This window comes from Lissotriton helveticus, chromosome 7 (assembly GCF_964261635.1).
Source record: "Lissotriton helveticus chromosome 7, aLisHel1.1, whole genome shotgun sequence".
Classification (NCBI taxonomy): domain Eukaryota; kingdom Metazoa; phylum Chordata; class Amphibia; order Caudata; family Salamandridae; genus Lissotriton; species Lissotriton helveticus.
The window spans coordinates 587,373,938-587,389,607 of NC_136068.1; the positions used below are offsets into that span (position 1 = coordinate 587,373,938).

General features: G+C 44.4%; 1 protein-coding gene across 10 annotated transcripts in view; it reads left to right on the top strand.

The window, feature by feature from the left end:
- The window catches only part of BRD8 (bromodomain containing 8), a 791,877-nt gene that overhangs the window by 219,988 nt on the left and 556,219 nt on the right, over positions 1-15,670 (top strand). For all 10 annotated transcript variants that reach the window (XM_078652722.1, XM_078652724.1, XM_078652723.1 and 7 more), the window contains 3 exons: positions 5,143-5,622; positions 6,257-6,353; positions 6,442-6,527. In XM_078652722.1, the coding sequence (XP_078508848.1) occupies positions 5,143-5,622; positions 6,257-6,353; positions 6,442-6,527 (663 nt within the window). The remainder of the gene's footprint in view (positions 1-5,142; positions 5,623-6,256; positions 6,354-6,441; positions 6,528-15,670) is intronic.

The window sequence follows — 15,670 nt, forward strand, 5'->3', positions numbered from 1 at the left end:
ATTGATTTGACCCTGTATGCAAACCTCTGCAGGCATCCAACCTCCTCTGCGCACAGTGTACAGCTTGCACATTAGCACATGGCCGCACTTTCTTGTCTATCACCAGACCGTATAATTTTCAATTTAAAATGTTTTTTCAGTACTGCAGTATCAGTACTGGTACTGCGGTTCAGAGATTGGCTACAGACTATGGCCTCTGGCCAGTCTCTGTGCCCATCTCATCACAGGCATGCAAACAATTCTGTACATGGCTGTGTGCAGCAAGAGGTTGGCTGCAGGGCCAGGTCATACACCCAACCACCACCACGCATCGCCTTGCGAGTAGACAAACCTGCTCTATGCATGTCCTTTAGCTTTGCGCAGAAGGGGTTGGCTGCAGCTGACTGTGCCGGTCAGGCCCTCCGGTCAATGCACACTGGTGCCCAACCCCTAGCCAGTGGCTAACCTCCCGCTATATAAAGTGTTAATCTGTGCACAGCTGTGGTTTATGCCCTCGCCCAGTCCCCACTGTGCACAGCCTACGGTTCGCACTATGGAGTATTGCTGCAGGGTCTGGTCCCACCCCGTGAGGTTTGGCCACAGAGCTTGGCCAGAGGTCCTACAACAAACCCCCTGACAGGCGATCAACACCTCATGGGCTCCCAACCTGTGCACGGTGGTCAGCAGTGGGTTGGCTACCTGCGCCAAACACACTGGCCACTGGCCACAGGATCTACTCTAAGAGCCGACCCTTCTCATAGTTAATTTTTAAAAATGTTTTACTGTGTTGTTGTAGATTTATATAGCCTGGCGGCAACATGCAGCCAAACAGGCCCTTCCATGAGCAAAGTAGGAATGCATAGGTGCTACTTTGCTGTCGAACCATACTTCTACATTGAAAACTCAGACGAAGATGTAGTTCAGGACTAGATATTGCCTTCAAAGTCAATGTGAAGACTGTCTTTGTCTACAGAATACATACTATAGTTAACGATTATTGTAGAGTAACAGCTTTTTGCAGGCTCACCCCTACTTTATGAAGACTTGGTTGCTGGTTTTTGACTCTGAAGTGTACTGGTCCCTGCTGTCCAGGCCCCAGTGCACGTGCTCTGCCCCCTCAAAGTTCATGCACAATTGGCTAATACCTGATTTGCATATTTAACTTACCTATAAGTCACTAGTATATGGTACAAGAAGTACCCAGGGCTATTAATTACATTTCACTAGTGGAATGCAGCACTCAATTGAGCCACCACTTCAGTGACAAGGTGAAAACGTGGCTCTATGTCTGCCATTGGAGCCTAGTTGGGCAGCTCCTTCCAAATGCCAACTCAACATGGCAAGATAAACCTTCTTGACAACTCGAAACCTTCCTTTTTATTATTAATAGGTAACCCCTAGGGAAGGCCTTGGTAGCCCACAAGTCAGGGTGCTCGACATTAAAAAGAATGGCACGTGCCTCCTCTTTTTTACATGCCTTGACAGTGAAAATTCTAAATTGCCTTTTTATACCGTAGGAAGGCCGGTAGTCCCATTGGCTAAAATGGAGTTACACTAGCCGCAGCGCTAACTGATAGCTTCCATTTGGGACCACCAAAGATATTACTCGAAGGTATCAAATTAATTGTTACAGTAAACCCAACTCATTGCTGAGATCGGATTTAAAATAACTTTTAATAGGAAGGTGACTTTAGAAAGTCACCACTTACTCAGAAAGGGCTACCAGAGGTTTGGGCGACTATCTGCAGCAGTTGCCACCTGAGACAATAGGCTGCCCCCTGCTAAGAAGAATGAAGCTCTTTCAGGCACAGGGAACAAAGGCAGTATGCCCAGAGCTCCACATGGGAAGAAGGCCTGGACCATCTTGGGTACATGCAGAGAAGGGTACTCTGGATTGTTCAAACCCCTTGAAAGTGATGTAAAGTGGTAAGGTTTGCCCCCTGGGAATTGTCCCATTGACCAGTGAGTCCTCCTCACCCAAAAACACGTTGATGGCTTAAAGTGGAATCTCTGACACCGGCCCTCCGATTGCTACTAGACTGGAAAGAAGACTAATGAATGACTGCCCTGCTGCTCCGTGGACCCAGCAAAAAAAGGTTGCACCAAATACTGGACTGCACCAGAGGGACTCGCAAAGAGGACTGTGCCCACCATGCCCACTCCCGGAGAAGAGCTCCACTTATCCCACAACAGAAGAATGACTCAAAGAACTAAGTGGCTAGCCCCCTCTTAAGCAGCAAGACAACAAAAACTGAGGACACCTGGACCCATCAGAACCAAGCTTGCCAGAAACACTGCTGGACTCAGAAGTGCAACGTGGCAGACCGAATCCTCACCTTCACGAGCTGCCCCCTTGGTCTTGTAATCCGTGGCTGAAGTAAAAATGGACTTTGGGCCCACTACATGAAAGATGTACTTTCCAGCCATTGGCTGTTGAGATCGCTGTAACCGAGAGACCAGTTGAGACTGGACATACACTGCACTCCACTTGTGGATCGTGGGAGATCGAGTCCTAAGGCTGGGGATGACCCCTGATGTTCGTGGACCCATGGCTCGCCAGGAAGACTCACTGCACTTCTTCAGCAGCTTCAGCATCCTCAGCATCCATCCGCAGCATCCATCCCCAGCATCACAACCACTTATTTGCTGAACCGCAGTAATGGATACAAATATAGTGAGGATCCAGAGACTGCTGGGCCTGACAGGTAACCGTCTCCATGGAACTAAATGGTTCCTGTGACTGGCTCCCAACTTGCTGTGGCCCGTCGAAGAGAGTTTTAGTAGCTGTTCTAGCTACATGCAACTTTTTTTTGCATTGTAAAGAGTGACATATAATGACTTCTCCGGTTTCCTTCGATAGAATTTTGTCATTTTGGTGTCTATTTAAAGATTAAAGTATACCTATTTTTAAAAATTGGTGTCAGATTTGTATTGTGTTGTGTTTCTTACTCATTGGCTCTTTAGGTACTACTTAATGCCTTAAACGTGTTCCTTTGATTAAGCTTCACTACTGTATGCCACAGCTACACAGGATTGAGCTAAAGGTTTTTATTAAAGAATCTAACTGGACCTGATAGGGATTAGGACATTATTACATGGTGAGGTCTCACAACCATACCACAAAATAATCCACTTTCCTATCATTGTTTTAAGATTTTCTTGAAAGAAATTTTCTTAATGTCTATTTTTCTATAGGTGGGATTCAGGTGTGGGGACACACATCTTTAAATTTTCGATCTGACTTTGTATCAATGGTTTCTTATCCTAGTGAAAGTCTCTTTTATTTGAGCAACATAATGCGACACACGGTCAAACCCATTTTTGGTCCTTTGGGACATTTTTGTTAGTACCCCTATTTTAGCAGTTCCGCAATACTACAGTACCACAACGTATGTTGTGATTAGTATCAGGCGCTGGTACGGCAGTATCCATGACCTGAAATATATTTCTTTAAATTGTTTTACTTAGTTTGGGGCTCCTTTTGGGACCCCACCTGTCCCACGTGGTCCTGAGGGTCCCTTTGACACCCCTCCACAAGGCCGTGGGTGTGAGTGTGTGCCACCTGTCCCCTTATGTGGCCGTTGTTTTTGCTTTTCAGGTATCAGGGACTGAGTCACTGGCTTGTAATGGCTGGCCACAAAATCTGTTGCAGTTGTGGCCAGCCAATCAGGATCTGCCTGACCACTCTGAATGCGCCAATCAGAGTATATCTGGACACAAATGGTCCAGCTATCTTTATCTTTTTACCAGGGTATTCATGCTCATCATGAGCACGCTTAAATGCCAATTTCTTGAAAAAGGCTCAACAGATCACAAAAAGCATGCTTCTTGAATAAAGTTCTAACTTTCTGCCAAAATTGGTGTAATTCCGTTGTGCTTTCTTTCTGTATCTATGAGCAACATTTCCTATAAGTATTACAATTGGAAATCACACTTTTGTACCCCCTCCCTTCCTTGTTTTGGCCTCCACTTGATGGATCAGCACAAAACTTACCTTGAAGAAGCCATAGTGGATTAATTGTTTTTGGGGAAGTTTTGTGCAGATTCGTCATACGGCGCCAAAGTTACTAAAGAAACAAAAAATGCCTTTTTGTTCGGGCCCTTGCACACAACGAGGAATAATTTTACATCTATGACTTAAATCAAGATTCCTACGATGCAGAACTAGGATTACAATTAAGTAACCATTTCTTTTTTAAGAATTCAGACTGTGATAATAAGAAACGTGTTTTTCAATATGGAATTTAGCTAGTGCCATACCTTTGTTTGTTTTTCCTTGTCTGTTATGCTGCACTTTTTGCTTTGGACATTAGCTACAATTATTTTTACAAAAAATGTAGTTAAATGAAAGAAATTGTATTCTGTGAGACTGTTATATCATTCTATCTAGACTTTCCATTTCTCTGCTCTCCATTATAATGTAGTGTCAGACCATTGAAGTGCATGCCATTTCATGTAAAACAGTACTGTGGCAAACGAGGTGGAAACCATGCCTCACACTGTGTTATTTCAGTTCAAACTCTCACCAGAAGAGCAAATAAAGCTCCTTGATACTAGGATCAGCAAAACACAATTTCACAGTCCCATTGCGATATTTGTGCAGGATATAGACCCTGTCTTTTTTCTCAGTTTTTGTCTAAATAAAATCACAGTGTATTCACCCCTATTTGTTATTAGGTGTAGGTCAGTGGAACTTCATGAGGAGTATGCTTGAACTGGAGAGTGTAAAGTTATGGAGCTGGGTTGTGATGTCCAGGGTATAGAACTGTGATTCTTCAGTGACATCACAATGGACTTTGGGGAGAAAGTCAATTTAGAAGCCAAGACTAGAAGGGCTGATGTAGATGCTGATGCTGGAAATATTATTGGCATTAAAGGACTTTTGAAAGATGAATGGGTCTACGATCCATATTTACTCAAGGATAGTGTGGATCACCATTTTGTGAACCTCCTCAGGCCACTACATTGGAGAAGTAGTGATACATTTCACATTTAAATGTCTGTGTATATTTTACGTTTTCTACAATGTTTATTAATTCTCATTATAACATTTTATTGTTGAACGTCTCTGGGACTCAGCTCAAAGGCTTCCACATATGACCTAGCATTGCCTATCTTTATCCTATCTCTGTTAATTAATGTCCCTCATCTAATTTTTCACAGGCTGATGAGCACCCGGAAGTACTAGATGTAGCTGCAGTGGAGGCCGCACTCTCATTCTGTGTAGATAATGATGACCCTCAGTCCTTGACTGGACCCTGGGATCAAACGCTGCAGGACCCTCCAGAGAAGCCCCCAGCACTTAGCCATGTACCGGCCACCATCAAACAAGAGCGGCCAGAAGAGCCAGAAGAAGAAGATATTGAAAAGGTACCAAATGCTGAAGAGGTACCATCTGAAATCAAAACTGAGCCAGGTGAGCAGGAGGAGGAACAAGATGAAGAAGAGGAGGCTGAAGAAGATGAGGAGGAAGAAGAAGAAGAGGAGGAAGAGGAGGAGGAGGAGGAAGTAGGAGAAGTAAGCACATCACCTGTGTCTGAATACCGGAGCCAAGAAGAAGAGTTTGGAGCCCCAGAGGAGCGATCCGAAGTTGAGACAGAATCTGGGAAAGGGGATGAAGGATCTTGTCAAGTGAAGCTTGAGGTACAGCAATTTGGAGTGCTGGAGCTTTTCTAATGGGTCAGCAATAGGATTATGGAGAAGGAAGAAAGGGATGGGTTCACTAATGGAATTAGAGAGCGAGAGCATCATAAAGAGGTCAGTAATTGAATTGGATAGCTCAGAAGATTGTAAAGGTTCCAGTTCTAAGACAAAGAGAAGAAACCTTTTTAAAGAATGTGTAATGCAATCAAGGGCAAAGAGCGCAGTTAAGGTACCAGCAAAGTGATCACGTTTTTGAAGCAACGTAAAGGGTTCATCAATAGTAATGGGAATTGGGACATGTACAGGGGTCAGTGATGGGTTATGAAGGGCTGGAGCACTGAAAAGGGTACCACATAGATTGGAAACCGGAGCTTTGTACAGGGGTTAGTAATAGGATCAGAGTAACACCCATTGCATAGGTCAGCACTGGGATCACAGAACTGAAGCATTGTTAATGGATTAGCATTTGAGAATGTTTTAATTGCTTTGCCATCTTTATCTTTTGGTGGTGCAAGGGAACTGTAAGATATCTGAGGTTGTAGTCATCACACTTGTTTTGGACGAAAATAGTACCCGGAGGAAGTGCATTCATATTTAAATTGCTTCTCTGTTACCTTTCACTCCTTTCTTCTAGTCTTCCCCTGATCATGCCTCTCAGGAGCCTGTATTTGCACCAGAGAGAGAAGAGATGGCTGCTGAGTCAGAGACAGCTCCAAAGATGGAATTATTGGGTATGATGTGGGGCGAATGGCCATTTAGAAGGGTTTGGGGTATTTTGAGAGTTTCAGAAAGTAGCTTCTTTGAGTTTTGTCTTTTTAGATCCTCTGAAGGAGGAGCCTGAGCCGACTGCCTTGTTAGATTCCTTGAAGCAGGAACCAGAGCCGCCATCTGAGAGCCAGATCAAGGTATTTACATGCATGACTTGTCTTAAATTCTGGGGGTCATTCCAATGTGTTGAGTGCATTTTCATGAACACTTATACCAGTTGTCTCTCTCAATTGCTCCCTTCCCTCTTTACTTCTTTCAGTCTGTTGGTTCCTTCTTTGGAGACATTTCTCTCCATCTCTTCCCTTCTCTCTCTCGCTCCCTCCCTTGGTCCCACCACCACATCCCTTTCCTAGTGTTCCTTCCTGTGCCTTCTCTCTCTTCCTTTTCTTCCAGTCTTGCTCTCTTACCTTCCTTTTTAGGTCTCGCCTAGGCAGAGCTTGTGCTGTTCTTTTGAGACATGCTGTATCCAGGCATTAAGCAACACCCATCTTTCATTTTGGCTCCTTTTACTGTCTTTGTAAATGGATGTTATTTTCATTGGTTAACATGGTTACTAGTCCCTCCTTTCTTTTCTTTTGTAACCTCCCATGAGTACAGTCCCTCTTATATGTGGCGTTACTCATCTTGATATTTGTTAATGTCTTTGCACTCTTTTTTTCGTTTAGGCTTATTCAGGATCAGGAACTCACTCTCACCCACACTTGCTCCCTCTTCTCGTTATTCTCATTATTCTCCTCATAATGATGAACAGCTGCTCTTTATATTTGCTAACACTCATATGTCCGCTTTCTCTTTAAATATAGTCAGCACCGTTTTTTTCTTTCTCAATTTTAAAACGGAAAGTCTTTACTTGTAAAATCGCAATATGCCGTGCTTTCATTTAAACAATGGCGGCTGTGCGCCTTTCTTTATGTGCGGCTTGCCGTATTCACTTTTGAAAACATCAAGTCTAAAGGTGCCGGTAAATGGTACCACAGGTACCCAGGGCACTGTGACTAGAGAAGATCCCTAAGGGCTGCAGCACTTATTGTGCCACCCTTAGGGGCCCTGTGCCACTACACTCACACACTGCCTTTTGCAGGCTGCGTGTTTTGGTGCAGAACAAAGTGAAGAGTCCACATGGCACACATCCCTGTGTGCCTTGCCTACAACCCACTGCCCTGGCATAGATCAGTCACCACTCTAGCTGGGTGCACTATACCAGTGGTGAGGGTACAGGTGCATGAGCCCTGTAGCCCTACAGTGTCTAAGTCCATTCTTCAGACATTGTAAGTGCAGTGCTGCCATTAAGAGTAAATGGTGCTGGGAGTTTGTCATTACGAACTTCACAGCCAGTCAGTCAAAAATCTTTATTTCGGCCACTAGGGCCATAAAAGCACAAAAAATAATAATACAATATATACAATTTCTGACAAAATGCTTTAAAATATCTAAAAGATAAGTAGCACAATTTGGTTTGCTGATCTAACAGAGGTCACAAAATGCGAAAATGCATCTCTTCTAGGGATCCCCAAACTTAGACCTAAATTATATTCCAACAAACTGCTGCTTCTTTTCCCTCTTTTGGGAAGCAATAGATCAAGTAGTCAATTTTAAACATAATATTATTTCAAGCGGATCAAAACATCTTAAAATATCTTTAAAAAAAGACACATTTATAATACACATAAGTAAGAAAAGGTGGCCGAGGGCGATCTTGTTTTCCCACTATTGCGGGAAAATAAAGTGCCTGTGCATTGACAAGAAATCAATTTTAGCTAGAAGATTAATTCATTCTGGGAAAGTATCTTAAAAAGACACAACCATAGCACACTTAGTTAGCAAGAAGGTGACCAAATGCGATCTTATATGGACAAACATATGCTACACTAGATAGCAAGTGAATGACTGAATGCAAAAGGACAACAGCAGTGCCAGATAAAACATGTGGATGGTATTAGAGTAGTCCTATAAAAACTATTTATATACATAAGAAGTATAGGAATCACAACATCAGATATCAGGGTTAAAATAGAAACGTGCCTATTCTCAGACATCTTTGGTAGCTAGTAGTAGGGATTAAATGGCCTATGACCTGGTTAGCTCCTTTTTTGTAATGGCACTGCGAATATGCCACATGAAGTACAGAAATCGTGCTATGGAAAACACGATGGGCATTTGGCTGTCATACTTTAGTAGTCTAAGGGTCTCAGAGCAATGTCTGAGGCCCAGGTTCCTGTACAGCGGGACCTTGGCCTCCTATAGGCATGGCAAATGAAGAGTACATGCACTTTGGTCTCCTCCACGTTCAGACATACGTAGCAGTCCCTCCTGCGGTGGCCCAACCACTTAGTGGTGAACGATCAAAGTGGAAGTGTCCCTTGTCTAAACTAGATGTATAGCTTCTTTGCGAGGAGCGGCTGATGTCATCCAATACTGGTACTAGCCGATATTGTAATTTTGTTTCCATAAACCTTTGTGTTAGGTGCCCTGAGGAATTGCTCCATAACTGGTCAGTTTTAGCTCTCTGTAATTCTCAATAAGTGTCTTTTCTGGGAGTCACAATACTAGAATCTTCAGCTGAACTCCACAGATTCGCCCTCCCCAAGGCCTGGCATGTGTTCTTTATATGCACCAACCAAGGCAGTTTTCCCACGCCATGCATGCTCATGACCTCCCTCAGCTCGACCCTATAAAGGGGCAAGCTCTGGGGTGCTCCACAGACGTCGCCAGAATAAGAGGGGTCTTAGAGCTATTTCGTCTGCTATGGGGCTAATCCCAGAATCCAACCTAAGGGGGGTTAGATGGGAGCTAGTCGGAAGTCGTAAAAGCGAACTGATGAAATAATTCTCTGTTAACAATAGTTGGGTGCTGGAGCAGTGGCCCCATAGTTCTGCCCCATACAGAGTGGCTCTCCTAGCCTGTACCTTGTAAAGTTCAGCCGCAGTGCCTATTACTTTATGGGAGCACTTGTTGTAAACCTTTAAAATACCCCCACCCCCCCGAGGCCTGAGCCAATTTTAGATTTGCTTTTTCATTTGGGCCCCCCCAATCCATTTTCTCGGTTAATGTAATCCCAAGGTAGTCAAAGATCGACACCCTCTCTAGGGTCTTTCCATCTAAACAAGGGTTTGGGCGAGTACAGTTTTTTGCAGTGAACACCATGGATTTGGTTTTCTATAGATTAATCTCCAAACCCCAGTTTTTGCAGAAGGCGCTGAATACATCAAGGGCCCTTTGCATGCCCATAGGGGACTTTGAGAGTAGGAGGGTGTTGTCTGCAAACATCAGAGCAGGTATCTTGCGATTCACTAACCTTGGGACAACAATATATTTTCCTCCCATCAAGAACTCTATTAAGCCGTTTATAAAAAGGGAAAAGAGAGTTGAGGCCAGGTTGCAGCCTTGGCGTACACCTTTCTCAATCGGGAAGGGGGCTGAGAGCTCTCTGTTTTTGCCATACCTTATTTGCGCTTAGTTGCCTTAATGGAGATGTTTCATCTCATGGCGAAGGTAGTCTGGAGCCCATTGTTCCATTAAGATTCCCAACAATTTATCCCTCGGAACTAAATCAAAAGCGGATTTAAGGTCCACAAAAATGAGATAGAGGCTGCCACCCTCTATAGTCACAGTTTTCCAATACAGGAGCTGTAATCTAAAAATGTGATCGATGGTAGAGATCTTGGCCCTAATCCCAGCTCGGAGGGGTGTGAGTACATTGTGTTCTTCTATCCAAATCTGTAATCGGCTGCTCTTTATATTTGCTAACACTCATATGTCCGCTTTCTCTTTAAATATACTCAGCACCGTTTTTTGGGTCTCGCTGGCAATGCATCCGCAAGGATGCATTTGTCCAGCTGGAGACCAATAGCGATCTGTTACGGGGGAAGGAGGACAAGAGGGTGCACGAGCTTTTTCAGGCTGGATTCGTGTGCGCGAACGCGCACGTTCCGTCCTGCGCCGCCCTCCCATACTCCCAGCCTAACGCGCATGCATGCACACAGACAGACACACACACACACACACACGCACTTACACTTACACAGACACGCAGGCACCCAGACAGGCAACCCCCTCCTCCTCCCCCACAGTCACACACGCATACACACAGACTCCAAGACGCACGCTCACACACATACACAGCCCGCCGCCGCGCGCGCGCACACACATGCCCCCCCGCCCTCGCAGGCCAGCCACAAAGCGAAGCCCCACTCACCGGCAGCAGGACTCTTCCTCGGCACCGGGGCGCAGGGTAGGCTCCTGCCTGCTCCGGTGCTGCAAACAATCGCGGCTCTTCTGTGGGAGGCGGGGTAGGCTCCCGCCCTCCTACTTCCTGTTTCCGGTTGTCCCGCCCGGCCTGCCTGACTTCCTGGTCGCAGGCCGGCGGCGTTGCGCGGTTGCGCTTCTGGGATGCCATGTAAATTATGGTGAACCTGTGTTGTGCAGGCTCACATTTCGACCGGCTCTCTTAGAAATGAGGACAGCGTTCAATTCATGAAAACTCTCCTGCTGTGCTGCTACAGTATTTTGTGGTACTCGAGCGCTATGAAACAACTTTCATGCCAGCGCTACATAAACGAAAAATAAAACATCTGAAGGAGGTACCCATAAAGTCTCATGGTATGTGCTAGAATGTAAGTACAGTTGACTGTTAGATCTGCTGCTGTCAAAGGGCCCTTGCGGCGAGTTCCGTCTGGGGTGCCTGGCTCCAGGCTGCACAGGTGATTCCTGCATCCTGTGCTAATCCACGATGAAGCCGCACAGGGCACCTGTCTAGCCCCCTTGGAATGTGTCTAGGCAGCCATCCAGCAGAAATGTGTAAAGTCATACGCTGCAGCGAGTATTTTAAATGGGCGTCGAAGGCCCGTGTAGAGACAGACCCCTGCTGTTTGCTTTACTCTCTGTAGGCGGCACCTGGACAACGAGCCCTGTGAAGCTTCAGTCAGTGAGCGATTATTAACCCTGCAGGTATTCATGAGGACGCGGACTCAAAAGGTAACGCCCAGTCGATGCTTGAACTAGAAATCTAAAACTTTGCACAGTCATGAAAGTGGCCGTGGAATGCTTAATCGAGAGAATGCAAATAAGATCAGCTCATATAAGGCAGATGGGTAGCATAGCTGCCAAGTTTCTCGGGTCCATGCCTGACTAAATTGAGCAGTCTTGTTTTTTTTCTTAGAATTCTGGGACTTGTAGTCTTATTAGTGTGACCAGATTTGGAGAAGCATAACTGAGACATGGCAGACATTAAAGTAGCCTTCAGTTTTACTTGTATATCTGGCCTGCCCCTTTTTTGCGCAGCCATGTAAATGTATGTGTATATTTATATGCGTGCGCGCGCGTGTGTGTGTATGTATGTATGTGTGTGTACATATATATCATCTTGGTAAATATTGTATACACGCATACACATTTATTAGCCTATGTTTACAAATAGCAACAGCTGGACCGCCACCTTGCGCCCCCTCCTTCCCACTAAGCCTCTCTTCGGTAAACACACAGTAAACTCCTCCTGTGATGCCTAGCAGAAATGTAGATTATTTCAGACCTTGGTATTGAATTTTTTTTTTGCTTTTTGGTGTTCTTTATTCCTTTTTTTTTCTCTCTTTTTCTTGATCTTCTACTTTACTCTCCTTTGTTTTTCTTATTCTTATTGTAAATTTTGTTCATGATAATGTCTTTCTATTTTTGGATTGATATATGACAGTTGTTTGTTCTGGATTTTTTGGAAAACCTACTTAAAGAATTGTGAAACGAAAAAAAGACTTCTAGGCGTCGGAAAGAGATCCTAGTTTTAAATTCTGCTTTGCAGGGTGACCTGACCCCTTTACTAAAAACTGGGACATGTATTAAAAATTAACAAAAGTGTCGGGACACCAGGATAGACCTTTGAAAACCGGTAATGTCCGAGGAGATCTGGGACGCCTGGTCACCCTTAGTCTTGTGTCCAGGATAAAACCTGGACTACAAGTCCAAGCATTCTAAGAAAAGAGGACTACAAGTCCCCGCATTTTAAAACGAAATACTGGAACTAGCCTATCCTACCATGCATGGACTTGGGACATCTGGCAGCTAGGTGGTAGGCCACTAGGTAGGTGACTGGCAAGACCGAGTCCTGCAGGCCAAGACTGCATGGACAAGAGCAAGGAAGGCAGCTCTGACACTCAGAGCAGCATAGCTAACACAGTGCTGTGCTGCAGAATACCAGCGTAAAGTACTCGAACAACAATGACGTCTGTCTTATAAATGTCACAAAAAAATGTTAATATTTCACTTCTGTTCTTGGATTTTCGTGAAAATACAACACATATTGCATTACAAATGCTATAGGTGTCACATTTGTGAAAGTTAAAACTATTGGCATTGTAAATGACAAAGCTATTACTTTAGCTATTTTCACAACCAACACATAAATAAAAAAAATGTAATTTACAATACCAATGGCTCAAACTTTCCTAATGCGAGACCTATTGCATTGCAAATGCTTGTTTCTTTCTCAATTTTAAAACAGAAAGTCTTTACTTGTAAATTCGCAATATGCCGTGCTTTCATTTAAACAATGGTGGCTGTGCGCCTTTCTTTATGTGCGGCTTGCCGTATTCACTTTTGAAAACATCAAGTCTAAAGGTGCCGGTAAATGGTACCACAGGTACCCAGGGCACTGTAACCAGAGAAGATCCCTAAGGGCTGCAGCACTTATTGTGCCACCCTTAGGGGCCCTGTACCACTACACTCACACACTGCCTTTTGCAGGCTGCGTGTTTTGGGGCAGAACAAAGTGAAGAGTCCACATGGCACACATCCCTGTGTGCCTTGCCTACAACCCACTGCCCTGGCATAGATCAGTCACCACTCTAGCTGGGTGCACTATACCAGTGGTGAGGGTACAGGTGCATGAGCACCTGTAGTCCTACAGTGTCTAAGTCCATTCTTCAGACATTGTAAGTGCAGTGCTGCCATTAAGAGTAAATGGTGCTGGGAGTTTGTCATTACGAACTTCACAGCCAGTCAGTCAGAAATCTTTATTTCGGCCACTAGGGCCATAAAAGCACAAAAAAGAATAATACAATATATACAATTTCTGACAAAATGCTTTAAAATATCTAAAAGATAAGTAGCACAATTTGGTTTGCTGATCTAACAGAGGTCACAAAATGCGAAAATGCATCTCTTCTAGGGATCCCCAAACTTAGACCTAAATTATATTCCAACAAACTGCTGCTTCTTTTCCCTCTTTTGCGAAGCAATAGATCAAGTAGTCAATTTTAAACATAATATTATTTCAAGCGGATCAAAACATCTTAAAATATCTTTAAAAAAAGACACATTTATAATACACATAAGTAAGAAAAGGTGGCCGAGGGCGATCTTGTTTTCCCACTATTGCGGGAAAATAAAGTGCCTGTGCATTGACAAGAAATCAGTTTTAGCTAGAAGATTAATTCATTCTGGGAAAGTATCTTAAAAAGACACAACCATAGCACACTAGTTAGCAAGAAGGTGACCAAATGCGATCTTATATGGGCAAACATATGCTACACTAGATAGCAAGTGAATGACTGAATGCAAAAGGACAACAGCAGTGCAAGATAAAACATGTGTATGGTATTAGAGTAGTCCTATAAAAACAATTTATATACATAAGAAGTATAGGAATCACAACGTCAGATATCAGGGTTAAAATAGAAACGTGCCTATTCTCAGACATCTTTGGTAGCTAGTAGTAGGGATTAAATGGCCTATGACCTGGTTAGCTCCTTTTTTGTAATGGCACTGCGAATATGCCACATGAAGTACAGAAAGCGTGCTATGGAAAACACGATGGGCATTTGGCTGTCATACTTTAGTAGTCTAAGGGTCTCAGAGCAATGTCTGAGGCCCAGGTTCCTGTACAGCTGGACCAGCCAGCGGGACCCTGGCCTCCTATAGGCATGGCAAATGAAGAGTACATGCACTTTGGTCTCCTCCACGTTCAGACATACGTAGCAGTCCCTCCTGCGGTGGCCCAACCACTTAGTGGTGAACGATCAAAGTGGAAGTGTCCCTTGTCTAAACTAGATGTATAGCTTCTTTGTGAGGAGCGGCTGATGTCATCCAATACTGGTACTAGCCGATATTGTAATTTTATTTCCATAAACCTTTGTGTTAGGTGCCCTGAGGAATTGCTCCATAACTGGTCAGTTTTAGCTCTCTGTAATTCTCAATAAGTGTCTTTTCTGGGAGTCACAATACTAGAATCTTCAGCTGAACTCCACAGATTCGCCCTCCCCAAGGCCTGGCATTTGTTCTTTATATGCACCAACCAAGGCAGTTTTCCCACGCCATACATGCTCATGACCTCCCTCAGCTCGACCCTATAAAGGGGCAAGCTCTGGGGTGCTCCACAGACTTCGCCAGAATAAGAGGGGTCTTAGAGCTATTTCGTCTGCTATGGGGCTAATCCCAGAATCCAACCTAAGGGGGGTTAGATGGGAGCTAGTCGGAAGTCGTAAAAGCTAACTGATGAAATAATTCTCTGTTAACAATAGTGGGGTGCTGGAGCAGTGGCCCCATAGTTCTGCCCCATACAGAGTGGCTCCCCTAGCCTGTACCTTGTAAAGTTCAGCCGCAGTGCCTATTACTTTAGGGGAGCACTTGTTGTAAACCTTTAAAATACCCCCCCCCCCCACGCCCCCCCCCCTCCCGAGGCCTGAGCCAATTTTAGATTTGCTTTTTCATTTGGGCCCCCCAATCCATTTTCTCGGTTAATGTAATCCCAAGGTAGTCAAAGATCGACACCCTCTCTAGGGTCTTTCCATCTAAACAAGGGTTTGGGCAAGTGCAGTTTTTTGCATTGAACACCATGGATTTGGTTTTCTGTAGATTAATCTCCAAACCCCAGTTTTTGCAGAAGGCGCTGAATACATCAAGGGCCCTTTGCATGCCCATAGGGGACTTTGAGAGTAGGAGGGTGTTGTCTGCAAACATCAGAGCAGGTATCTTGCGATTCACTAACCTTGGGGCAACAATATCTTTTCCTCCCATCAAGAACTCTATTAGGCCGTTTATAAAAAGGGAAAAGAGAGTTGAGGTCAGGATGCAGCCTTGGCGTACACCTTTCTCAATCGGGAGGGGGCTGAGAGCGCCCTGTTTTTGCCATACCTTATTTGCGCTTAGTTGCCTTAATTGAGATGTTTCATCTCATGGCGAAGGTAGTCTGGAGCCCATTGTTCCATTAAGATTCCCAACAATTTATCCCTCGGAACTAAATCAAAAGCGGATTTAAGGTCCACAAAAATGAGATAGAGGCTGCCACCCTCTA